The sequence below is a fragment of the Symphalangus syndactylus genome, chromosome 15, assembly GCF_028878055.3.
Source record: "Symphalangus syndactylus isolate Jambi chromosome 15, NHGRI_mSymSyn1-v2.1_pri, whole genome shotgun sequence".
In the NCBI taxonomy this organism is placed as follows: Eukaryota; Metazoa; Chordata; class Mammalia; order Primates; family Hylobatidae; genus Symphalangus; species Symphalangus syndactylus.
In genome coordinates this window covers 9,714,562-9,739,011 of record NC_072437.2, presented here as the reverse complement: position 1 = coordinate 9,739,011, position 24,450 = coordinate 9,714,562, and the positions used below count along the sequence as shown (strand labels likewise).

The window sequence follows — 24,450 nt, the reverse complement described above, 5'->3', positions numbered from 1 at the left end:
GTTATCTTGAGGGTTTCTCCCACCCAGAACCCCTTGCGCCATCCTACACATGAAATAACGATGAGTGACACCCTCACAGGTTTTCCAGGACTCCGTGGGATCCGCGGCTTACACGGCTTGCCAGGCACCAAAGGCTTTCCAGGATCCCCAGGTACTCTCTGCCGTCCCAGCCCCGAGTCCCACACAGAGATGTCGAGGGTGGGGACGCTGTGCTGAGTCTGCCCTCCAGACTTCAGGGAAGGGAGGGTCTCAGAGAGCAGGGTGGGCTTCCTGAAGTGCTATGTGATTGGCCCTGAGGGGCGGGTCCGGGCCCTGTGGTCCTGTACGCTGCTAAGATGTGCTCCCTAAGAATCAGTTTCTCAAGCCAGTTGCTGTGTTGAATGGACTCCTCAGGCTTTTAGACGGAGAGAGAAATAGAGTCCTTGCTTTTTCAGCAGCACTGTGGGGAGGGTGGGATGCACCTGCGCCCCTCAGGTGTCCGGAGTATTCACTCTGCCCATTGCCTGTCTGTGATCTTTCATTTCGTTGGCATAAGGAAGCCAGCGCTCTCCACCTGCCCCTGGGCAGTTCTGACGCTGGAGACAGTGATAGCACTGAGTCTGTGGGCACCCACAGGCTGGGAGCCAAAAACAACCAAAATGCGTTTCCTCCCAGTTCTGGAGGCTGGAGGCTGGAGGCTGGGATCAGCATGCCAGTGTGGTCGGGTTCCAGGAGGGCCGCGTCCTGGCTGCTCGCTGTGTCCTCACGAGGGAGAGCACCTGCTCTTCCCTGTCACTTCTTATAAGGGCAGTAACCCCATCTTGGGGCCCCGCCCTCATGACCTGGCCTAACCCTAATTACCTCCCAAAGGCCCCCCTCCAAATGCCATCACACCGGAGTTAGGGCTTCCACTTATGAACTTTGGAGTTGGGGAGAATGACACAATCAGTCCATAGCAATGGCGAACCAAGGGCTTCTTCTTCTGCAGGAAAAAGAAACTGACACCTTTCATAGCATTTTCTGGCTTATTTTATAAACTATTGTAGCACATTTTTTCCCTGAAGGGGATATAAAGCCTCATTATTTCCAAAAGCCAATGGCAGAATAAGGTTTCCATCCTGAGCCCTTCCAGGATATAATAACAGCAACTGGATGTTGATTTATTCCTCAAAAGGATCATCAGGCTTTCCCACAGAAGGCCTCCCTTTAACCCTGTCCTCCCCAAGAAGCTGAGATAGCATAGTGCAGGAAGGCTTGGCAGCTTCTTGAAACTTATTTTAAATTCAGCTATTTTCATCCTAAATCTTAATGTCCTTGTCTTTTCATTTAATTTTGAAATCTATTATAGGACTAATAAAATAACATTTGAAGGACATCAGGCACTAAGTGGGGAATCATTTTATTATTATGTCTTTTTTTTTCAAAAGATTACCTTGTTTTCTTTTCAATTTATACAAATTATGTTCAGTGGAGAAAAAAAATTAACACATTTAAACACATTTTAAAAATTAACACATTTAAGAGGAAAAAAAGCACCCATAATCCTAAAGCTGCTTTTAGAATGTGCTGTTTATAGACATTTCCTATAACCAAATATTGCTGTCTACAGGCGAATTTGTATGTGTGTATATTACATGTAAATTCATGCACTCCTGTGTCCTTAACACTCCATTCCAGTTCCAGTGGGCAAGTGGCGGGAGATCCTCGTCAAGTTGTCTTGCTGTTTCCTGCCATGATGGCGATGAGCACCTGATAGGAGAACAGGGAAGACTTTAGATAGTGTTTACTTTGAAAACCTAATTAAGCATAGCCTGAAGAGCAGCCCCCAGGAGCCTAGAGGCCCGGGAGGGGTCCCAGCTCCTTGACCCACTGTTTCTGTGAATTTGGACCCTCTGATGGGCCTCGATCCTCATATCCATAGAGCTAAGGGCTTCCACTGTGATCTCTGTAAGAGCCCTTCCAAATCTCAGCTCCTGTGACCTGGAGGCCATAGATTGTAATGCAAGCTGAAATCATCATGGCTGCCTCTGTTTCTCTGCTTTTGAGGCACCCCGAGCTGTTCTTTCACTTAGGAAAGTGAACTGTACATCAGCTGCTGTTATAACTCTTCCACAGGTTCTGACATCCACGGAGACCCAGGCTTCCCCGGCCCTCCTGGGGAAAGAGGTGACCCAGGAGAGGCCAACACCCTTCCAGGCCCTGTGGGAGTCCCAGGACAGAAAGGAGACCAAGGATCTCCAGGTGAGGCCACACATTCCAAAGCCAACATTGCCATCCCAGTAACCAGAACCCACCCAGAGGTGGGGCCATGGAGTGTCTATGGGGTGGGAGAGGCTGTACAGAGTACAGGAAAGAGCTGGTTTTTCTGGGGAGGACTACTTGTTGCAGAACCTCTCAGCTAGTCTTAGTTTGTTAGGCAATTTATTTTATCCCATTGGTGTTAGTGAGGCACTGACCACCCATCCCGAGGAGTAACTGATAAGCTCCCTGGCCTAGAGACCCCGTCAGATCCTCCTTGCACCCGGGACACTGGCACAGGCCTTGCCATAACAAGCATTCTGGGTAGTGAATGTGCAAATAAATAAGTGCATTAAACCTCCTAGCAGAGCCACGCTGACCCATATTTGGGTAGGAAATACCCAGAAACCTATCTTCCCACCCCATAGCCTCCCTGCTCACTAGCCAAGGTGGGCTCAAATCTAAATGGCAGTGAGAAACATTCCTAGATAAAAACAGAAACCAGGACTTTTCTGGGAGCCAGTCTGCTGAGGGTGTTGCGGTCTCGTTGTGCACGAGCCCACAGCCCCAGAGTCTGCTCTGAGATCCATGGGCCCCTCCCCCACCCCACCCACCTCACCAGCCTGACCGGGGCATCTCCTGGCTCAGGTGTGGGAGCTGGGCAGCACACCTGGACGGACAGCCTGGGCACCCTGGGCTCCATGCTGGCAACAGAAACTCTGGCTTCCATGCACAAAGGCCTGAGTTTTTCTAGTGCCCATTCCCCATGAAGCTAGAACCAGACATCCACAGGAGAGGAAGTCAGGACCAAGGAGGCCAGCAACCCTGGCTTTTTCTGGGGTGCAAGGATGTCTCAAGGCTTGCAGATCATATCTGACTCTCCTGGATCTGCTGCCTGCCCTCTCCCCTCACCAGCAGCTGGAAACTCCAGAATCCCCTAGCCTCAGAGCTCCACAGCACTGATTTGAAGATAGGAGAAAGAGGAGGGGCTCTGCCAACAGGAGCCAGACTATCCTGGGAGGCTGCATGGTGCTGCCAGAGCCCTAGTCAGGGTGAGGATCCAGGACAGTCCACCAGCACAGCCTCAGCCAGCGGTGAGGATCTAGGGTCAGTCCACCAGCCCAGCCTCAGTCAGAGTTGAGGATGTAGGGTCAGTCCACCAGCACAGCCTCAGTCAAGGATGAGGATGTAGGGTCAGTCCACCAGCACAGCCTCAGTAAAGGATGAGGATCTAGGGTCAGTCCGCCAGCACAGCCCCAGCTAGGGATGAGGATCTAGGGTCAGTCCACCAGCACAGCCTCAGTCAAGGATGAGGATCTCGGGTCAGTCCACCAGCACAGCCTCAGCCAGGGATGAGGATCTCGGGTCAGTCCACCAGCACAGCCTCAGTCAGGGGTGAGGATCTAGGGTCAGCGCACCAGCACGAGCTCCACTCAGGAGTGAGAATCTAAGGTCAGTCTACCAGCACAGCCTCAGTCAGGGGTAAGGATCTAGGACAGTCCACCAGCATAACCTCAGCCAGGGGTGAGGATCTAGGGTCAGCACACCAGCAGAAGCCCCACCCAGGAGTGAGGATCTAAGGTGACTCCACCAGCACAACCTCACTCAGGTGAGGATCTAGGTCAATCCACCAGCACAGCCTCACTCAGGAGTGAGGATCTAGGTCAGTATACCAGCACAGCTTCAGCCAGGATTAAGGGTCTAGGGTCAGTCCACTAGCACAACCTCCACTCAGGACTAAGGATTTAGGTCAATCCACCAGCACAACCTCCACTCAGGACTGAGGATTTAGATCAATCCACCAGCACAACCTCCACTCAGGACTGAGGATCTAGGTCAGTCCACCAGCACAGCCTCAGTCAGGGGTGAGGATCTAGGGTCAGTCCACCAGCATAAGTCTCCAAGGACCCCAGCAGTAGAGTTGCCCATGCCCATGACCTTTAAATCAGACACCTGTTGGGTTCTTGTTCTGCGTCTCACATGCAACATATTTTCACCATTTGACCTTGGCCGTGATATTGAATGTCTCTGGCTTTGTCTGTAAAATGAAAATAAAAATGCACTTGTGAGTATTGGGAGGATACAATGAGATACTACAGGTAAAGCTCTTGCACACAGGAGGCCAGCAATAAATGTTTGCTATCTTCAAAGGCCTCAAAACATAGCATTGTTTTCAGAGTGTCCTGATGATCAGTTTACCAGTCTGTCACCTGAAAGGCATCTGGGAACGCAGCAATGGGGAAGACTTGGCCAGGAGATGTGGAGAGCAGATCCGGCACAGGGAGGGGTGGAGGAAACTGAGATGGGATTTCGACAGGGTGCACACAGTGGCCCATAGAGGGGAGGTCACAGAACACAGCTGCTAGCATTTTGTATGACCATGCGTTTTTAACGTTTGATTCACACAGCATGATGTTCAGGCCCTGTACTTGACCACAAAAAAGATTAAGATTTCCATCCCCAAGGACAGAGATTTATCGCATTTATTTTCCACTTAATACCTCAGCAAAATGCTTGTCCGTGTGTGAATGCTCAACAAATACTTGCTGGAGAAGAATATTGTGAAATTGTAGGATAATTTTCTGACATCAGTGGAGAGTTATGTGTAGCTCAGAACACCCCTAAGGTAACATTGATGGCCTTATTACACATTTGATCTGTGTGGGACCCATTTATCAAAACTCTTCGTGACCTCCTGTGGTGCTCCCTGCATTCCATCCCAGGGACCTGGACAGTGTCCCTGGCTTCCAAGCCACCGTGCGGCATGCTGACTTTTGCAAGCCATGCCCCCACCCTTGACCTGCATGAACATCGCAGTGGGCCCATAAGCTGATGACTTCAGAGCAGGTCCTGGAGGCCAGAGCAGACACTGTCCAGCGCCTGTGGGCCTTGGCATATGAGGCCATTGCCTCTGGCTGGTGATGAGGGAAAGACGACTTTCCATGATGACGTTCACACACTGATCATAATGTCATTCAGGACACACACTCTTCTCTGAAAATATGGGAATAATTTGAATCCATCATCTTCCTTTGCATGAGTTGCATCTCATTTGTATTAGTTCGTTCTCATGCTGCTATGAAGAAATACCAGAGACTGGGTAATTTATAAAGGAAAGAGGTTTAATTGACTCAGCTCTGCATGGCTGGGGAGGCCTCAGGAAACTTACGATCATGGTGGAGGGGGAAGCAAACACATCCTTCTTCACTGGCGGCAGGAGAGAGAAGTGCCAAGTAAAGGGTGGGGGGAAGCCCCTTATAAAACTATCAGCTCTTGTGGGAACTATCACGAGAACAGCATGAGGATAGCCACCCCCATGATTCAATTACTTCCCACCAGGTCCCTCCTAGGACATGTGGGGATTATGGGAACTACAAGTCAAGATGAGATTTTGGTGGGGACACAGCCAGACCGTATCACAGCTCACTGACGCTAGAATTTGCAACCTCACCTATTTCTGCAGTTGGAATTCAAGCATCAGTTCCTGATTTGGCCTTGAGTCATGCAACATGGCCCTTCATGGAACCCCTGTTAGTGAGACTTTTTTATGTCAGTACTTAGGACGATCCATGGGGGCTACTGAGAAATCGTAGTGGTTTCCATCTAGATTCCAGCAAACTGACTCATGTTTGCTAAATGTTCTCATTAGCAGAGTCCTCATCACTGCAGTTAAGTTAATTATGTTTTCGTGGGAATCTGCCAGTCTGCGGATTGCACTGGATCATCTAACTCAGGAGTCTGCCATTATTTACTGACACTCACCATCTGTTTCGGGTACTTTGTGACAATAGCTAGAAGCAGTTCAGTTGGTGTCATTTTATATCAAACTACAGATGGTGGCTCACTCATGCCCTCAGGGCTAATGAACCCACTTGGGTGTTGTCTGTGATGTGTGAGACAAGCCTCACCTCTAAATATTTCTCCTGCTGTTTGTTTTGTCCTACTTGGAAGCACACATGAATGCAATCCTTTCCCCTGGGATGGATAATGGATACCAGGATCTTCCAAAGGGAAACCCCTCTTCCTGCTGCTGATGTGTGTCGATTAGTCGTAAAGCCAGGGGGAGACAGAAAACCACTGTTGCTACCTTTTCTCATTTTTATAGATTTGCACTGTTCACCCAGCTCACTATTTCCTGCAGAGCAGAAACGATGCCCTCCTCGCCCACTCGGACATTCTGACATTTTGCAGGGTTCTAATACTAATCTTGGTTCCCAGCCCCAGGAAAAACAAAAGGCTGAAGGTGGTTAGGAGAGAAAGTAGACTTAATCCGCCCAGACTCAAGTGCACACTGATTTCTACCCACCACTGCCCTACAGCACATAAAGCTCCATTCGTGTCTTGTTGGCTGACAGGACAGGGAGGAGTGGCATTTCCACAGATTTCCTTATGTGGCCATTTCCCTCTTACTCTCCTACTAGTGCCAAAGAGCTCCAGCCTTTGACCCAAAAGCTGTTGGTTCTCATTATTCACAGTAGTTATGTTCTTAAGAACACTGACTTAGTGAATACTGAACCATTGCTTCTATGGGAAATACAAGGCTAAGTTCCTGCAAGCCTCTGCTCACAAGATGTTTGTCAATGATCAATATATAAGCTGGTTTTCTGTGTAACGGCACCTTGTTTAGTGTGGATTGCTGATTCATGAACATTCAACATGCACTCTCACCCGTGCCTGAATGCAGCTTCTCTTACATATGTGTTTCTCCATAAGGGACTTCACAGCCTTCTTGCGCTTACCAACACTGGTGTGCACTTCAACACAATGCATGGCGGGGGGGGGGGGGCATTTGAAACAGCAAAATCACCAGCATAAAGCACAAAAATATGGAAAACGGCACTACAGAGACCAAGACAAGCACACGTGTGTACAGTATGAGCTGCAGCAAGAAGGCAGGAGCGTCACCTTGCTGGACCTCAGCTGGGACTCATTTTGCCTCTGTGTATATCCGTGAATGCCAGTGTTGATTTGGGGGGGATTCCAAGTGAGTTTTAGTGAGTAGACAAATTGGGAAGCACAGAATCTGTGAATAATGAGGACCAACTCTATCCAAGCTGGGATCCGAGGCACTGGAGGACAGCCGCAGGGAGGGTTGACAATACTGATGTCAATTGCAAGCCTCATTTGCAATTTTTCAACCTTCTGTCCATCACCTGTGCTGACCACTGTCCACACATATCAGGATCAGAATCTGAGCAGCTGTGCCATGCCTGGGGCTGAGGCTCCATCTAAGCATGATCAAGCAATGCCTTGGGGAAGTGGAACACAGCAGACAGGAGCCCAGTGGAGGGCTCCTCACAGGAGAGAAAGGCTGGGGTTGGGGAGGGGCTCACACAGCCCCTGCTGCCTCCCCACCCCCACCCTGAGAGCCTCCCCAGCCCCACCATGAGATGTTCCTTGGTCTGAGGCCACCTCCCATCACTGTCTCTCTCACTGGGCTCTGGTCCACCACAGGTGATGGTGTCAGTAGATTTGAAAAGTTGGGTGCTAATGCTGAAAATAATTTCTTCTGTTTTCATCCTAAGGGGAACGAGGCCCACCTGGGAGTCCAGGACTTCAGGGGTTCCCTGGCATCACGCCCCCTTCCAACATCTCTGGGGCACCTGGGGACAAAGGGGCGCCAGGGATATTTGGCCTGAAAGGTAAGCGGGATTTACACATCTGTGCTTCGATATCTCTATGGGCAGGAGCTGGCAATGGCCCACTTAACCTAGGGGAGAACAGACGTTCATTTCCACACTGTGCCCAGACTCCGGTCAAAGAGGCAGGGGCCATGATGGCTCCTCCTGTGTCATTTCCATCACCTGCACGACCTGGTCCCTGGGAAGCTGAGACACAGGCCATGTCATTTACTTGCTGTAATAGCAGATATTCAAACTGCAGGGGACTCCGAAATGTGCAATATGAACAGCTTTCTTCTTCCTCACTGTATTGTGTTTAGACAAATATTAAATTTAATTTGCACTTCCTAATCACAAACGAGCTGAATATTGGAAAGAGATGGCGTAAAGATGAAGTCACCTGTCAAGCAAGTATTTGTGTGTCAAGGTTCACAGCAGCACTATTCACAAGCACCAAGTGCTAAAAGCAACCCGAGTGTCCATCGACAGAGGAATTAAGAAGGAAAATGCAGTCAGTATACACCCAGTGCAAGAGGAGTCTGTCTTTTTTGTTTGGCTATTTTCTTGTTTTTTGTTTTTTGAGATAGTGTTTCTCTGTCGCCCAGGCTGGAGTGCAGTGGCACAATCTCAGCTCGCTGCAATCTCTGCCTCCTGGGTTCAAGGAATTCTCGTGCCTCAGCCTCCCGAGTAGCTGGGATTACAGGTGTCCACCACCACGCCCAGCTGATTTTTGTATTTTTAGTAGAGACAGGGTTTCACCATGTTGGCAAGGCTGGTCTCAAACTCTTGACCTCAAGCGATCCTCCCACCTCGGCCTCCCAAAGTGCTGAGATGACAGCTGACACCTTGCCCAGCCTTTATTCCGTCTTAAAAAGAAGGAACTCTTATCACCTGCTACCAGCTAGATGACCCTTGAGGGCATTCTGCCAAGTGCAAGAAGCCAGTCACAAAAGGTCAGATTCTGTGATTCCACATATGAGGCCCCTGAAGTCATCAAATTCATAGAAACAGAAAGTACAATGGCTGTTGCTATTGGGGGGAGAGGGACGTGGGGAGTGAGTGTATAACGGGGACAGATTTCAGTTTAGGATGAGAAAGTTCTGGAGATAGTCGGCGGTGAAGGTGAATATATTTAATGCCACTGAGCAGTGCACCTAAAAATGATTAAAATGGTAACTTTAATGTTATACGTATTTTATGACAATTTTTTAAAAACAAAGACAAAGTCATTCCATGCCACAAACTTGCCAGAGACTGTCGCCTGAATGGGTGACTGTGCACCTGACTGCCCCCAGGGACCTTGGGGTCCTGTTTAAACCCTTCTTTCTTGTCCCTAATGCCAACAGGTTATCGGGGCCCACCAGGGCCACCGGGGTCTGCTGCTCTTCCTGGAAGCAAAGGTGACACAGGGAACCCAGGAGCTCCAGGAACCCCGGGGACCAAAGGATGGGCCGGGGACTCCGGGCCCCAGGGCAGGCCTGGTGTGTTCGGTCTCCCGGGAGAAAAAGGTAACAGTGCCCATGGCCATGGGCCAGCAGCCCCGGCCACAGTGAGAGGAGCCCCCTCCCCACAGACTTTCGTGTCCCTAACGTCTCGTTTGTGTTGCAGGGCCCAGGGGCGAACAAGGCTTCATGGGGAACACTGGACCCACCGGGGCAGTGGGCGACAGAGGCCCCAAGGGACCCAAGGGAGACCCAGGATTCCCTGGTAAGTGACCGTCTGGCACCTGCAGAGCTAGTGGCTCAGCCCAGCCTCTCCAGGCTTGGGGACATCCTGGAGGTCAAACGGCCGGGATCCTCTCTGGCATGGGTCACATGTTGTAAAGAGCAGGGAGGAAACCAAGGCTGCACCTCGGATATTGTCACAGGGCCTTGGGGAATGGAAAGCTTGATTTCAAATGGCAGGCGCTAAGTCGCAGCTCAGGCCCATGAGTGTCTGGCTCATCTCTAGAAAGCACAATTGTCGGGGAAGCTCCAAGCCTCCCGGGGTGAGAAACGCAGTAGCACTCAGAGCAAGAGAGTGGAATGACCTTGTGTGTTTACTGGGGCCTCTCTGTTTCCCTTCCAGGTGCCCCCGGGACTGTGGGAGCCCCCGGGATTGCAGGAATCCCCCAGAAGATTGCCGTCCAACCAGGGACAGTGGGTCCCCAGGGGAGGCGAGGCCCCCCTGGGGCACCGGGGGAGATGGGGCCCCAGGGCCCCCCCGGAGAACCAGGTAGAGTGCTGAGCTGGGGCCTGGAGCCCCTCGGGGCTGCCCGGGCAAGGCCGGGGCCTGCTGGCATTGCGTCCTCTTGTGTTCTCTTTGCGGATCACCGGCTGTGCCAGGCATGGTCACAGTTTCCAGCCATAATGCTTCTTTGGTGGCTTGCAGGTTTCCGTGGGGCTCCAGGGAAAGCTGGGCCCCAAGGAAGAGGTGGTGTGTCTGCTGTTCCCGGGTTCCGGGGAGATGAAGGACCCATAGGCCACCAGGGGCCGATTGGCCAAGAAGGTGAGTGACAATGGGGAAGGACCTTCCCAGGTCCGAGTGCTCTGGGTCTGACTCACAGACTGTGGTCTGCAGGAAAGGGACACATGAGAGCCCAGAAAAGCCAGAAATGAGGCGCTGCCCCACCCTCCTGCTCCTAATCTGGGCATGCCGCTACACTGCTGTGCCCGGCAGAACACCTGGCACCGAGTCCCGGGACAGCCTCCCTCCTTTTCCTGGGACACCTGCAGTGTTGTGGAGTGGGCGGCAGGGATCAGTGGACTTCAAGGGTCAGGATTAGACAAGGAGCCAAAAGAAACCAACTATTAAAATGTACAAGAGCCACGTTGCAAAGCCCTGTCTTTTTTTTTATTTTTATTTTTAGACAGTCTCGCTCTGTCTCACCCAGGCTGGAGTGCAGTGGCGTGATCTCAGCACACTGCAGCTTCTGCCTCCCGGGTTCAAGTGATTCTCCTGTCTTAGCCTCCCAAGTAGTTGGGACTACAGGCATGTGCCACCATACCTGGCTAACTTTTTTGTATTTGTAGTAGAGATGGGGTTTCACCATGTTGGCCAGGCTGGTCTCGAACTCCTGACCTCGAGTGATCCACCCGCCTTGGCCCCTCAAAGTGCTGGGATTACAGGTGTAAGTCACCGTGCCTGGTCGTCTTACTTATTTTTTTAAATTATTTGCACATATGCAGAATGAAATAGGCCAGGAATAACAGCTATTCATGAAAAAAAAAAAAAAAAACTCAAAATTTGTCTTAACCTAAGCTCAGTTTGAGCCAATGGTCTGGGCTTAAACCCTAGTTTTAATTTAAAATTAAAATTAAACATAGGGGCCGGGCGCGGTGGCTCACGCCTGTAATCCCAGCACTTTGGGAGGCCGAGGCGGGCGGATCACTAGGTCAGGAGATCGAGACCATCCTGGCTAACACGGTGAAACCCTGTCTCTACTAAAAATACAAAAAATTAGCCAGGCGTGGTGGCGAGCGCCTGTAGTCCGAGCTATTCGGGAGGCTGAGGCAGGAGAATAGCATGAACCCAGGAGATGGAGCTTGCAGTGAGCCGAGATCATGCCACTGCATTCCAGCCTGGTGACAGAGCAAGACTCCATCTCAAAAAAAAAAAAAAAAAAAAAAATTAAACATGGGTAGTATTATTGGTGTCCAAGTCAAAGGAAATAGCAATCCCCTGCCCCTGGGGACAGATCCGTAGCCGGCAAGTTATGGGTAGTGTGGGGTGCACCTGAAGACAAATGCCGGCAAATGGGAGCCCGCCCAGGGTAGGAGACAAGCTAGGGATGACGGAGGGGAAGTGTCCTGGGAAAAAGGGCCATGACCATGGGTGTCCCTTGGAAGGGGAGGGGACAATGGGAGAAAGGTTCACCAGGGATAGCTGAGAAATATTCACAGAGCTGCTGTGCTGGAGGCAGATGAGCCACCCCAGTGTGCTCCTCGGGTAGGAGTTACAAGAGGGCGGATCTCAGCTGCACGCAGAAAGAACATTCTAACCCAGGATGTGGTCAAGTGCGCAGTCAGCGTGGCCTGCGATGAGCCACGTCTCCTGGAAGTGTCCAGCAGAGGGAGGCCGCTGTTGGGGGTGGGGGTGCTGGCCTGCAATACTCCTCCAGACACTTCCAACGCCAGGCACGTTGGGCACACCCTCAGGGGCACACGCCTACCTATGGCTGACTGAGTCTTTTATGGAAAGGGCCCCTCTTCTGTGCCCAGTGCCCTCACTGCCATCATTTCATGCTACTGAGCACAAAGTGTAGATCAAATCCTTCCCAAGAGTCTCCTGATCTCAACAGACTGAGCCCCAAGATCTGGGGAAGGAGAGCAATGGTTCTAGGCGCACCTGGAAACTGCCCTGCGCTCCTGGGTCCCGAGGTTTCTGTGGGGTGGCTGTCAAGGGGGCTGCTCTCTCTTTCTCGGGCTGCAGGTGCACCAGGCCGTCCACTCTCTCTCTTTCTCGGGCTCTAGGTGCACCAGGCCGTCCAGGGAGCCCAGGCCTGCCGGGTATGCCAGGCCGCAGCGTCAGCATCGGCTACCTCCTGGTGAAGCACAGCCAGACGGACCAGGAGCCCATGTGCCCGGTGGGCATGAACAAGCTCTGGAGTGGATACAGCCTGCTGTACTTCGAGGGCCAGGAGAAGGCGCACAACCAGGACCTGGGTAGGTCCCTCCCGCCTGGCCCCCGTGGCCTGCTCAGGGCTGGCCTGGAAGTGGCCAAGATCAAAGGGCCGCCACAAGACTCCCAAACCCTCCACTGCTGATAAGTTCCCCTGACGGAAGGGTCGACCTACATTCCTCGAGTGCAGAAAGATTAAAACGGCCTTTGAAGCAGAAGCCTTAGAAAGCCCTTAAACCTCAGGACCTTAACACAGGGACCTGCCTTTTAACCTGGTATCGACTTCCACAGGCTCCCATGTGACCCGTCTGACCCCTGACCCCTCTCCCGTGGAGACCACCAATTACTTCACTTCCTTCTTGCTTTTTGACCCAAGTTCTGTAGACTTGGAGTCAGGCAGGGGCCATGAGGGGCTAGGGTTCATATAAGACTCTCCCATACGGGCCCCCCAGGAAAATGGACCCATGGACACGTGTGCATGCTCTTATTTAAGGAAGCCTTTAAAAGGCATTAACGTGACTTCGAATACAGAAAATGCAACACACACAAATTACAAGGGGAGGTAGCTTAGTCTGAGGTCCTCTTTGAGGGGGTGACGGGAAGGGTCTCTGGGACACTGGCTGTGTTCTGCCTCCTCGGTGCAGGTTACACCAGGCGTTCTGCCCCCGGGAAGCATGGAGCTGGCTCATGGTGCCTGCACATTTCCTGCCCGTGCGCCCCACCTCCACAATGAGTTTCTAAAGAACAGTGGGGCAAAGGCTGCCAAGGATAAGGGCCTAAAATAGATCTAGGAACAGGGCCAAGGAGGCAAGCCTAGCACTGGGCATGTTTGCTAAAGGTGGCTGCGCTTCTGGGTCTGAGGTTTTCAGCATCCATGTGAAGAGGGAAACCTGCTTAGCTGCAGCATTCATTGTGGCCAGGAGATAAAGGCTATCTTAGTCTCCAGAAGCAATAAGGCTACATGGAAGGGAGAGGGGCCAGGGCTCCTTCTGGGGTGGCTCCTTGGGGTCAAAGAGCGACCCCTTGGAGGCCATCAGAGTTTTCTTGGGGCCAGTGCTGTTAAGACCCCACTAAGGTAAGGCTCACCCAAAATGCTATTCCATGAAGACGCCACTCCCTGATGATCCAACTTGGCCCAGTATGTCTGAGAACTCATAGAAGAACAGAGCTGTTCCGAAATGCCAGTGTAGTCTGTTTGATCAAAAAGAGAAAAAGAAAGAAATCGGGAAGCCTTAGCCTGGCCCTCCAGTAGGTGGCTGAACTCCACCAGGTGCCCTGGGGCAAGTCCGTGACACGGAGCCTCCTGGGCCTGGCTGGGGCTGGCAGGTGCGTCTTCTAGCCACACTGCACTGGGATCTCACAACTCCCCCTTCCGCAGGGCTGGCGGGCTCCTGCCTGGCACGGTTCAGTACCATGCCCTTCCTGTACTGCAACCCTGGTGATGTCTGCTACTATGCCAGCCGGAACGACAAGTCCTACTGGCTCTCTACCACTGCCCCGCTGCCCATGATGCCTGTGGCCGAAGACGAGATCAAGCCCTACATCAGCCGCTGCTCTGTGTGTGAGGCCCCAGCCGTCGCCATTGCGGTCCACAGTCAGGATGTCTCCATCCCACACTGCCCAGCTGGGTGGCGGAGTTTGTGGATCGGATATTCCTTCCTCATGGTATGTGGTATTTGCCCAGTTCCCCTCCCCAGCCACACCCTGCTGGGGACACAGCAAGAACAGCTGCCTTTGTAAGAATAATCAGACAGGGCAGTTCAGGGTGTGCACTGCACAAGGGTACTTGGCCCAGGAAGCGAGTGAGAGCTGGAATACAGCTTACACTTTGCTAACTGAGCCACATGCTGGGCACAGGGCTTCCCCCACCCAGAAAGGGCTCATTAATTTGCCAGCAGGCCTTTGTAAGGAGTGTAACCAGGACGAACTTGCCTGTTATCCGTCTTACTAGGTATAACACCAACACCAGAGGTGCAGCTGCTTTGGGTTTACCAGAAGTCTAAATATATGGCAGACTTTTCTCTAGAATCCTGATCTTATTTAGAATCTATCTGGAACCTAGAATACCCTGAAGCAATACCTATTAACAGGCTGGCTTAAAATGGATATATATTCGTGAGGAAAATTCTGGAATACCTTTGGGTATAAAATAGAGAGCCTGTGGATACTCTGAAAGCCAGGAGAAGGTGCACAACTAGGACCTGGGAAGGCACCGCCCACCCTTCTGGATTGCCTTTGGGTATGAAATGGAGAACCCTCAGCTTTGGCCAGATTAGGTTTAGCTTAACCTCCAGGGGAGAGACCACAGCGCCACAGTGTCTCTTGCAATATTGCCTCTTAAAGCAGAGGCTCCTCAGCTTGGAATAGGGTCCCATCCCGATAAATTCATTGTAAGATGAAGATATCGTAAGTTGAAAGTGCGTTTTCAATTTATGATGGGTTTATCTGGATGTAGCCCCACCAGAAATCAAACAGTGAATTGAATACATACTGCTTTTGCACCATCGAAAACTCAAAAATCCTAAGGCTAACCATGGTGAATCAGGGACCATCTGTATACTATTGTGGGGAGAAAAGAAAGTGTCGCTGAGGACAGTGGGTCTTCCACTGAGTTTATTTATATGCATTATAACTGTCATAACTCCAGCTATATGGATCAGATGGATGCCCAGCATGTTAAATATTTCATAAATTATATACATATACACACAACATAAAATATAAATTACATAATGATTGCTAATCTTTCAAAACAACAGGAAAAGAAATCCAGATTCTAGGAAAGGAAGGAAAAGACAAGTATTGGCATGTTCATAGGTATTGTTGCTATGATAAGTTGGAGCAACAGGATACTAAATCCTGGGCAGGGACAGACACAATATCTACCTTTCCAGAAGCTTATCATGGAAGGTGACTTTGGAGCAACCTTCTTTTGTTTCACAGTGACCTTCAGGGTGCCCCTGTGTCATGGAGGAAGTAAGCTTTGGTTGCTCCTATTTTTTTAACTCCCATTGTTAAATTCAAAATAAATGAGCCTCTCCCTTGTGAAGGGCATGATTACACAGTATCCAGAAAGGTCAGGCATCCCCTGTTCCATTAGCAATCAGGTTTCAAATTACTGTCACGAGATAAGCAGATATCCTCTGCATACATAACTCTCTGCTTAAATAAATGGCTGACAGCCCCAGCAAGCCTGGAACTTGACATCCCCAAAAGGCATGGGTTGAGACGCTCCTGGGTCAGGACAGATGGGCCAGAAGTACCTTGACTTCTGAGAACAACAGAAAGTCCCCATTGGCTCTGACAGTGGATAAGTGAGCAGACACATCTGTGTACTGGAGATGTGCCCCCTCCAGATGTGCCCTGACTGCCGTCTAGGAGGCAGGACCTAAACCAAGACAGCTGTATGCCTCGTCTGCATTTTAAATACTCTTTGATCCCTTCTGTGTGGTGACAAGCCTGTGGTACCACTAGGGCTGCTGGTATCTAAGCATAATGAGAGCTGACTTTGGAGAGGAGACGACAGCTCGGCTGAGAGCGACTGCCCCATCGTCCCCAGTGGGTACGCAGAAGGCGAGAGCAGTGCTGAGGCTAGCGCCTGGCTCACCCTTCTTTTGTCCGTGAGGATGGGTGGCCCCAGAGGATGCATTTTCTGCATTCCCTACAAGCGAGCACCACGTGGGAGGGAGGCCGAGGGCAGAGCCCTGGATGCTGACTACAGCAGCAAAGGTCATTTTCCTCCCCTCCCTCGGTGGCCTCTCTCAAAGCTGCTCTGGCGGAGGCTACAAATATCTAGCCAGCCATTATTTTAGTTCCTCTTTTTTCAATTCTGGCTACAATCTGGAGCCCTCACAGCCCCTTCTCCAGGCCAGCCTCTCGTCCAGGCAGTTCTCTTAAGATATATGAGCTGCTATGAGTACCAAAGGCAGAGGCTTGTCCACTGAGAGGAGCACATTGGAAAGGGTGCGTGTGCCTGGACTGTGTGCACTTAGGCACGTGTGTGCACAGGGGTGTGTACACAAGCATGCACTGTGTGGGTGTACATGCGTGCATTTGTGTGTGTGCATGAGTGTACACCATGTGTGTGCATGTGTGCATGTATGCATGTGTGTGCGTGCATCAAACTCAGCTCTTACCTGGCTGGTGCCAGCCTCTAAGACTTCTCACATTGCACTTCCTTCTGACCTCATCCTGGGAGTCCCAGGTGTCTCCTTTGGGCAGCTCCCAGCACGGCCTCAGCTCCTTCAGACTAAAGTGAAGCCGGGGGTGCCCTGGAGGACGTCTCCACTTCTTATTACCTGCTTATTAGCAGACAAGAGCAGGCAGCTCAGAGCTGGACAGGCTTCTGCCTTATGTGAGCAGAACACTTTTTAAAGGTTTTTTGGGTTTTTTTGTATTTAAAAGAAAGCTTAAACTGGGACCCCTGCCCAAATATATCATAGTACAGCCCCTTTTTTCCCTGCGAACTGAACAGAGATATTTCTATTCTAAGTAAACAGATTCCGAAGCCCACTTACCACTCAAAGCCTGCTCGGCCAAGCCAAATGGCCCTTATACACCAACTCTGGGATCCAGGAGGCCTGCCATGCACTTCCATAAAGGCTAAACATGTTGATGCAACAGAAAGTAGAACTTTAAACTGGAAAAAAAAAAAAAATAAGGCTCCCTTGAAGACCTCACCCATCTTCCAGCCAGCCTCAGAATCAACTATTTAACAACCTCTGAAAAAAATTTAATTACACAAGTAATACATATCTATTGTGAAAAATCAGCAAGTACAGATTTAAAAAAAAAAATAACTACAACCACTCATCTTTCCTCCCTGATCATCAGCATTTTCAGAGAAGGGGCTGGGAGGCCTGGTTGGGTAATTATTTTTAACTTACTAGCCTCAGATGCTAGCCTACATCTTAATTTTATTTTTTTCTTTTAAAAAGAGTAAACATTGTGTTGTCTCTTCTGCCAGGTATTTTTCTTTGAATGGATGATTAGGTAGATGTTTTGTTTTGTTTTGTTTTGTTACTGAAATGTAGTCAATTATATCTACCGCTCATATCTGCTGTCACTGCTCTAGTTCTTACTGAACGGCCAGCCTGGCTGTGAATTAGTGTCCACACACCTGCCTCTGCAGCACACCCTAGTGCCTGGGGCTGCCTCCTGCAGGGGGCCCAGGTGTATTTCACCAGCCCCCTCTTGCTGAAGGTGCATTTGCGAGGATGCCTCATGTCCGTATTGACACAGACGAATGGTCACGGTTTGCTGTTCAGTAAAAACAGACACACAGAAGAGGGCTATGCCCTGACCCCGTGCCACCTGCAGCCTGTGATTCCTAACCTGTCCTGCCCCCATCTCTGTGCAGCACACGGCAGCGGGAGACGAAGGCGGTGGCCAGTCACTGGTGTCACCAGGCAGCTGTCTAGAGGACTTCCGCGCCACACCATTCATCGAGTGCAATGGAGGCCGCGGCACCTGCCACTACTTCGCCAACAAGTACAGCTTCTGGCTGACCACCATTCCCGAGCAGAGCTTCCAGGGCTCGCCCTCCGCCGACACGCTCAAGGCCGGCCTGATCCGCACCCACATCAGCCGCTGCCAGGTGTGCATGAAGAACCTGTGAGCCGGCGCGTGCAAGGAAGGGCCATTTTGGTGCTTATTCTTAACTTATTACCTCAGGTGCCAACCCAAAAATTGGTTTTATTTTTTTCTTAAAAAAAAAAAAGTCTACCAAAGGAATTTGCATCCAGCAGCAGCACTTAGAGCTGCCAGCCACTGTCATTGAGCGGGTGCAAGTACTCGGGACCCCTGCAGGGCAAGCCCTGCCCATAGAAGGCCAGGAGCAGCCCTGGCCCCCGTCACCCCTGCTAGATGTACCGCCTGGAGGCACAGCTAACCACTTCGCACACACCCATGTAACCACTGCACTTTCAAACGCCACAAACAACTCACATTGTTCACCTCACTTCTCGGGGTGGGATAGACGAGACAACAGCACACAGGCAGCCAGCCATGGCCAGAGGCTCGAGGGGCTCAGGCACCCGTCCCCACATGAGGGCCCTGTGGGTGGGCCTGGCCCTGCTTTCTATGCCAATGTTATGCCAGCTCTACGTTCTCCCAAATACCGTTGATGTGAATTATCTTAAAGGCAAAACCGTGCTCTTTATTTTAAAAACACTGATAAATGACACTGCGGTCGGCCATTCTTTTGCCACTCCCTATAGACCGCTGGATTTGGCAAAACCCAGGCAGAAGTGGAGACCTTTCTAGGCATCATTGTCAGCCCTGCTACTTGAAGGTACACCCCGTAGGGTCGGAGGTGCTGTCCCCACTGCCCCACGTTGTCCCTGAGATTTAACCCCTCCACTGCTGGGGGTGAGCCGTGCTCTTCTGACTACCCCCTCCTGTGTAACGACTACAAAATAAAACTTGGTTCTGAATATTTTTAAACCCCACGTTGTTGACTGCCTTAATCTCGCGTCCATAGGGCAAAACGTTTGCGCAGATGAATGCAAGGCACTGCGTCCGCCCACGCTGCTGTTTTTATCCATCTCAGTAGAGTTGGACCCATTCGTGGTATTGCAGCCATTTCTCAGGGAATGTGTTTATGTTTATAACTCACTAATGCTTACAGAAAACATCCCAACCAGGCCATGCGTGCTGGCTCACACCTGTAATCCCAACACTTTGGGAGGCTGAGGCAGGTGGATCACCTGAGGTCAGGAGTTCAAGACCAGCCTGGCCAACATGGTGAAACCCCGTCTCTACTAAAAATATAAAAATTTGCCGGCACCTGTAATCGCAGCTACTCGGGAGGCTGAGGCAGGAGAATCACTTGAACCCAGGAGGCAGAGGTTGCAGTGAGCTGAGATCATGCCACTGCACTCCAGCCTGGGCAACAAAAGTGAAACTCCATCTTAAAAAAAAAAAAAGAAAAGAAAAGAAAACACCCCAACCAGCACTGGTGGGCATTTGGAGAAAGGGCACTTCAGAAATGGATTTCCAAAGTCATTCAATTTGTTCCAACATAGGCTGGGTGCAGTGTCTCACATCTGTAATTCTAGCACTTCGGGAGGCTGAGGTGGGAGGATCACTTGAGCCTAGGAGTTTGAGACCAGCCTGGACAATACAGTGAGACCCATGTCCACAAAAAAAAAAAAAAGATCCCAGATAACTTCCCACGTCAAAGCTCAGGATTTCAAAGAAACAATCTCCGAGATTCAACTCACAGAGTTTATTCTGACCCTCTGAAACGCAATCTCAAATTGAAGTTTTCCTAAGGAAAATGTTCACATTATGAAATAAGTGTCCTACCTTATAATGTTATTTGACATAGATAAGCAGCTGCCCTGGCTCGTGTTCCTCCAGAAGCTGGCTGAGGCCAGGACCTCTACACAGCAGGGCTATGTGGGAAGGCGAGATCAGGAAGCCTGAGTGGGACCTGGAGGGGGTGAAACCAGGAAGAAGAAAAGCCAACTTAAGGACATGGGACTACAGGGGTTACCACCGCGGGCAGTTTAGGCTTGATCCTGCTGGGGATCCACCAAGGAAGGATCCTCAGATGGTCCAGCCGTGGCTGGAAAGGGAAGTGTTCTCCGTGAGCTGCGGTCTCGACTGGTCAGGGGTTGCCTGACAGTGTTGATTCCCCCACACTCCCAGGTACACCACACACCAGCATGGCTGAGCGGGCTCCTGCCAGATGCCAGGTGGAAGTGGTAGAGAACCAGTGCAGGCCACACCTGCACATGGCCGGTCACCACAGCAATAGCTGTAGCAAAACGGTGGGCCCAGAGCGTGTGAGACAGGCAGGGATCAGGAGACCAGAGCTTGCAACCACAGCAACTCTAGAAGCTGGGAAGCAGCAATTCATTCTAGACTCCACCCCCACTGCCAAGGAGGCAACCGCAAAGTGTGCTGTGGTCCTGAAGACCCCTGCTCGACTCGGGGTAGGCTTGATACCTTGTGTGTGGATCACACTTCAGCGTCAGTGCCCAGTGTTAAACATAAGAGGAATGTTTCACCCTAGACCTAAAATAAATGAGAAGACAAAGATCCTCAACACATAATTGGTTTCCAAAATGTGGATCATAAAATATAAACCAATCACAATTCATAACCCTGACATCTGTGCCAAGGAGCCCACGATCCCGCTGAAGTATAGTGAGTGGAGATGCCTCATCTGGAATCGAACCACTGGACATCCTGCACCTTGAAAATCAGAGCTCTGTCCTTCATGGATCCTGCATGTTGCAAAAGACAGATTTTTTCCAGGCTAGTTTCTTGGTGCCAGGAATAACTGCCGCCTGAGAGCTGAGTGTGCTTGAACCACCCACTAATGATGTGTCGCATTTTCCAGAGGGTGTGGGTGCCCCAAAGTCAGAATCACTTCCACCTCCCAGCTGCTTCGGACAGTGACTTTCAGCACCCCTTGCAGAGACGCTGCTGGAATGTACATGAAGATGCGTCTGCAGCCGTCCTGACTGGGTAGGGGCACCCAGGAAGACTCACAAGCCCTGGAGAGCACATCGGCCTTTAAACCACCCAAGAAGAGCAAGTTGGCAAGGATGGCCTGGATGGGCTTCTTCAGTGGGCTGGGCCTCCAGTAAAATGAATCAAAGTACCTGTGCATCAGAGTGACATCAGGAGAACGAAATCAGTCACTACACGTGAATGTGCCTAAAGCTGCAGGCATGTAAGCACTCATACGTGTCCAGGACCTAAGAGGAAGGAGGTAGAGAATCACTGCAACTTGGGAGTTGTAAATGGGTTGAGGCTGAGCACTATGATTTAAAATGCACAGTGCAGGGAAGGGAGTAGAATGATTAGGAAAGTAAATTCCATGACATGCTAGACACGGAAGGGAAGGGTAACACTGAGCTGATCTTAAAGTGACAGACCAAACCCAAGCAGATGTCTTGAAGGCAATGAGGGAACAGCATCCTCACCTCCCATATGTGGTGCAGCAAGAGCCTCACTCTGCAGACTCAGGAAGGCACCATGCTACAAACATCTATGAGCTATTTGTATTCATACAGCCTAAGTTCAGCTTAGACAATAGAATGTAAGGCTGTCCTTCACCCTGAGAAATACTCAGTGCTTCTGGTTACACCTGGAGGTGGCTTTTCCTTGAGGCTGCCTTCCTGGAAAAGGGCCATCCACTTATTTAAAAGGAAAAAGCCACAGAAGTTTCAGGAACTCATTGAAGCCAATAGGGGAAAGGTGCTGTTAATAATACAAGCAATTTGGAAATGAATGGCGTCTGTAAGAACGAAGGCAAAGAGAACTGCACACAGCATTGTACTCTGGTGGATAAAGTTGTTTCTTGCAGGAGTACCAGTGAACAGTGCTGACACTATATTCATGCTAAAACTGAACCATTGGTTGGGCGCGGTGGTTCACGCCTGTAATCCCACAACACAGCGAGACTCTGTCTCAAAAAAAAAAAAAAAAAAAAATGAACCATTAAGCGGACGGTTGATGGTGGGAGCCATGTTTCTCATTGTTGGAGGAGAATTTACAGTGAAGTGGGGAAATGACACAATGGTTAGAGTCAGAGATATGAGTAGGAACTCAGATTTAACCTATTATAGACACCTATAGTCACATAAAGAAATACCCGTAGGTATGTGTATACATAGGGGTTAGTACACACACATGTATTTCTTTGCTCTGTCAGCTGAGAGGGCCTGAGAGAAGCAGCCCTGCAGGAGCGGTGAGCTGGCCCCAGATCTGGGGTCCTACACTGTTCTCCAATAAAAGGACCCGAGGCTCCTCAGGGAGGTGGCTGATTCCGAGACGGGGGCAGGAAATATAGACCATGAGACTGGAACACCTTGTAGTGCCAGAAAGTAAAGAAGTGCTCAAATAAAACCCCAAATGGAGACATGTGGAAGGGACATGGGAGCCAACTGAAAGAGCTCCCTAAGACCCAAGATGAAGCCATCTGAACAAGAAAGTGAGACGGTATTGCATAACAACCCAAAGTGTAAAATAAATACCCATGAGTCCATTCTGAGTCCTCAGCCTTCCTCTCTAAGGATGAACTGCTGTCCCCAGCACCCAGCGAGGTCCTCAAGGCTGAACGGTGTCCGAGGGAGAGTGACTCATGGGTGGCACATCTCCTGCACGACCTGTGCCCAGCTGTGCCGGGCGGCTACAACTCCGACGATGCACGTGTGTGTGCAGCTGTGCAGTGGCGCGTGTGGCACACGTACACCCTCCCCAGAAAAGAAGCACCTTTCCTGCTCCTACACCTCCCTGTCAGGCACTTCTCACAATGCTGCCAAAACCAAGGGAGATGAAAAACGAAATGTCACAAAGGCAATGTGCTTTTTTTTTTTTTTTTTTTTTTTTTGAGACAGAGTCTGGCTCTGTTGCCCAGGCTGGAGGCTGGAGTGCAATGGCAGGATCTCGGCTCACTGCAGCCTCCACCTCCTGGGTTCAAGCAATTCTCCTGCCTCAGCCTCCTGAGTAGCTGGGAGAGGTGTGCACCACCAAACCTGGCTAAATTTTTTTGTATTTTTTAACAAAGACAGGGTTTCATCATGCTGGCCAGGCTGGTCTTGAACTCCTGGCCTCAAGTGATCCCCTCCCAAAGTGCTAGGATTACAGGCATGAGCCTCCCTGCCTGGCCCCAAGGCAATGTGCTTTAAAGCGAAGCTGGCTTTCTCTCTGGCATTACTGAAAAAGGGAAAATCATTGCTTTCTGGCCATTTTTCTCTAGTGGCTGCTTCATGGTGACATCACTCTGCTGGGGTTGGAGGTGGAAGAAGATGGTCATCTTCCTCCTGTGGTCCAGCCTCTGCAAAGTGCTGTCCCGGGTGCTTTTCCTGCCTCCCACTACTCTGTGAAGTAGGTACGATATACCCCATTTCATAAAGAGATTTTCCCCAGAGATAGCAAATCAACTTGCCCAGGATAACACAACCCATGAACTCAGGGGTCATTCAAACCAAACCTCTACACTCCCTTCAGGAACTCAGCTGACTTCCTAAAAACAGCGACCATTGAGCATCAACCACATGCCAGGCACCCGAGGCACTTCATATAACATTACCTGCGATGTCCAGAAGCTCAAACGGTGGGGTCATTTCCACATACTGCGAGAGTCCCTGCACCCGAGGGGTATTTCACAATTTCATTGCACAAGCCCATTTTAATTAACTAGGTTCTTCTCAGAGGCCAGGAACACTTAGAGATGAGAGGCTGCAGCTGCAAACCACATGGGATGGGGCAGGAGGGGACTGCTGTCTTCCCGAGTTTAAAATACGTCCAGGAGCCCTCTTCCCCCACCCCACCTGCAGATTCACACTTGAGAGGACCTTGCCACATGCAGGGGTGACTCAGGGACCTTCTCCTCCCATTCATGGCCAAAGTACAAGAACAAAGGGCAGATGGGGTGGAGGCCGCTTAGAAGATGTGGGTGCCGTGACGGCATAAACCAGCCCTAAAGCTGGAGCCATTCCTGCAGAGGCCATTTCATCCCACATGGGACAGGACCCCGCTTCTCCTCCAGGTGGGACCCATTCTTTTGCCTTGAGCTGGCTTATTCTTAACTGTACACTCACAAAAATAATCCATTTTATCTGCAGGATTCCTGGGAAAGGAATTCTTGCATTCAGATTATGAGGACTCTGTCCAGGGGGCTCTCACACCTCCCTCGAAGCAGGGAGAGCTCGCCCCTGGCCATGGGAGCCGCCTGCCACACAGGGGCTGGTGAACGAGGCCGCCACGCAGTGAGGCTGAGGGAGGGGGTTTGGAAGTGCTACTGGGGATGACAGTGGCCACTCCCAGGCCTGCCACCTTCAGACCAAGAGCAGGCACGAGCCAACCCTGCTCACTTAACTGAGACCAGCTCCCAAGAGACACCGTTCCAGGCCCCCATGCCTTCTCCCGGTGGGAAAATCTGGATGGGGGATAAAAAAAGGGGCTGAGGCTTGTTCTGGATCCATGGGTATCCATCATTCGCAGCCCGAACAACCAAGCCCACCTTTAGGGGAGGAAAGACATGGCAGCAACT

At 50.8% G+C, this 24,450-nt stretch overlaps 2 protein-coding genes across 4 annotated transcripts in view; one reads left to right on the top strand and one right to left on the bottom strand.

Annotated features, from left to right (window-relative positions):
* COL4A2 (collagen type IV alpha 2 chain) overlaps window positions 1-18,881 on the top strand; it is a 212,732-nt gene extending 193,851 nt beyond the window's left edge. Inside the window, exons 39-48 of one of the 2 annotated variants that reach the window (XM_055244659.2) lie at window positions 80-151; window positions 2,095-2,220; window positions 7,743-7,859; window positions 9,185-9,346; window positions 9,447-9,545; window positions 9,906-10,052; window positions 10,209-10,325; window positions 12,290-12,481; window positions 13,816-14,102; window positions 17,797-18,881. In XM_055244659.2, coding sequence (XP_055100634.2) covers window positions 80-151; window positions 2,095-2,220; window positions 7,743-7,859; window positions 9,185-9,346; window positions 9,447-9,545; window positions 9,906-10,052; window positions 10,209-10,325; window positions 12,290-12,481; window positions 13,816-14,102; window positions 17,797-18,054 — 1,577 coding nt within the window. In that variant the 3' untranslated portion in view covers window positions 18,055-18,881. Of the gene's footprint in view, window positions 1-79; window positions 152-2,094; window positions 2,221-7,742; window positions 7,860-9,184; window positions 9,347-9,446; window positions 9,546-9,905; window positions 10,053-10,208; window positions 10,326-12,248; window positions 12,482-13,815; window positions 14,103-17,796 lie in introns of those variants that run through there. The other variant, XM_063618623.1, reaches the window with a different exon arrangement.
* The window catches only part of RAB20 (RAB20, member RAS oncogene family), a 70,298-nt gene continuing 46,394 nt past the window's right edge, over window positions 547-24,450 (bottom strand). The window contains exons 4-11 of one of the 2 annotated variants that reach the window (XR_008651359.2): window positions 23,488-23,642; window positions 21,053-21,148; window positions 20,391-20,459; window positions 19,746-19,872; window positions 16,955-17,076; window positions 13,524-13,628; window positions 4,171-4,255; window positions 547-1,728 (exon numbers count right to left, since the gene is read on the bottom strand). The gene's annotated coding sequence lies outside the window, so the exon portion shown is untranslated. The other variant, XR_010115898.1, reaches the window with a different exon arrangement.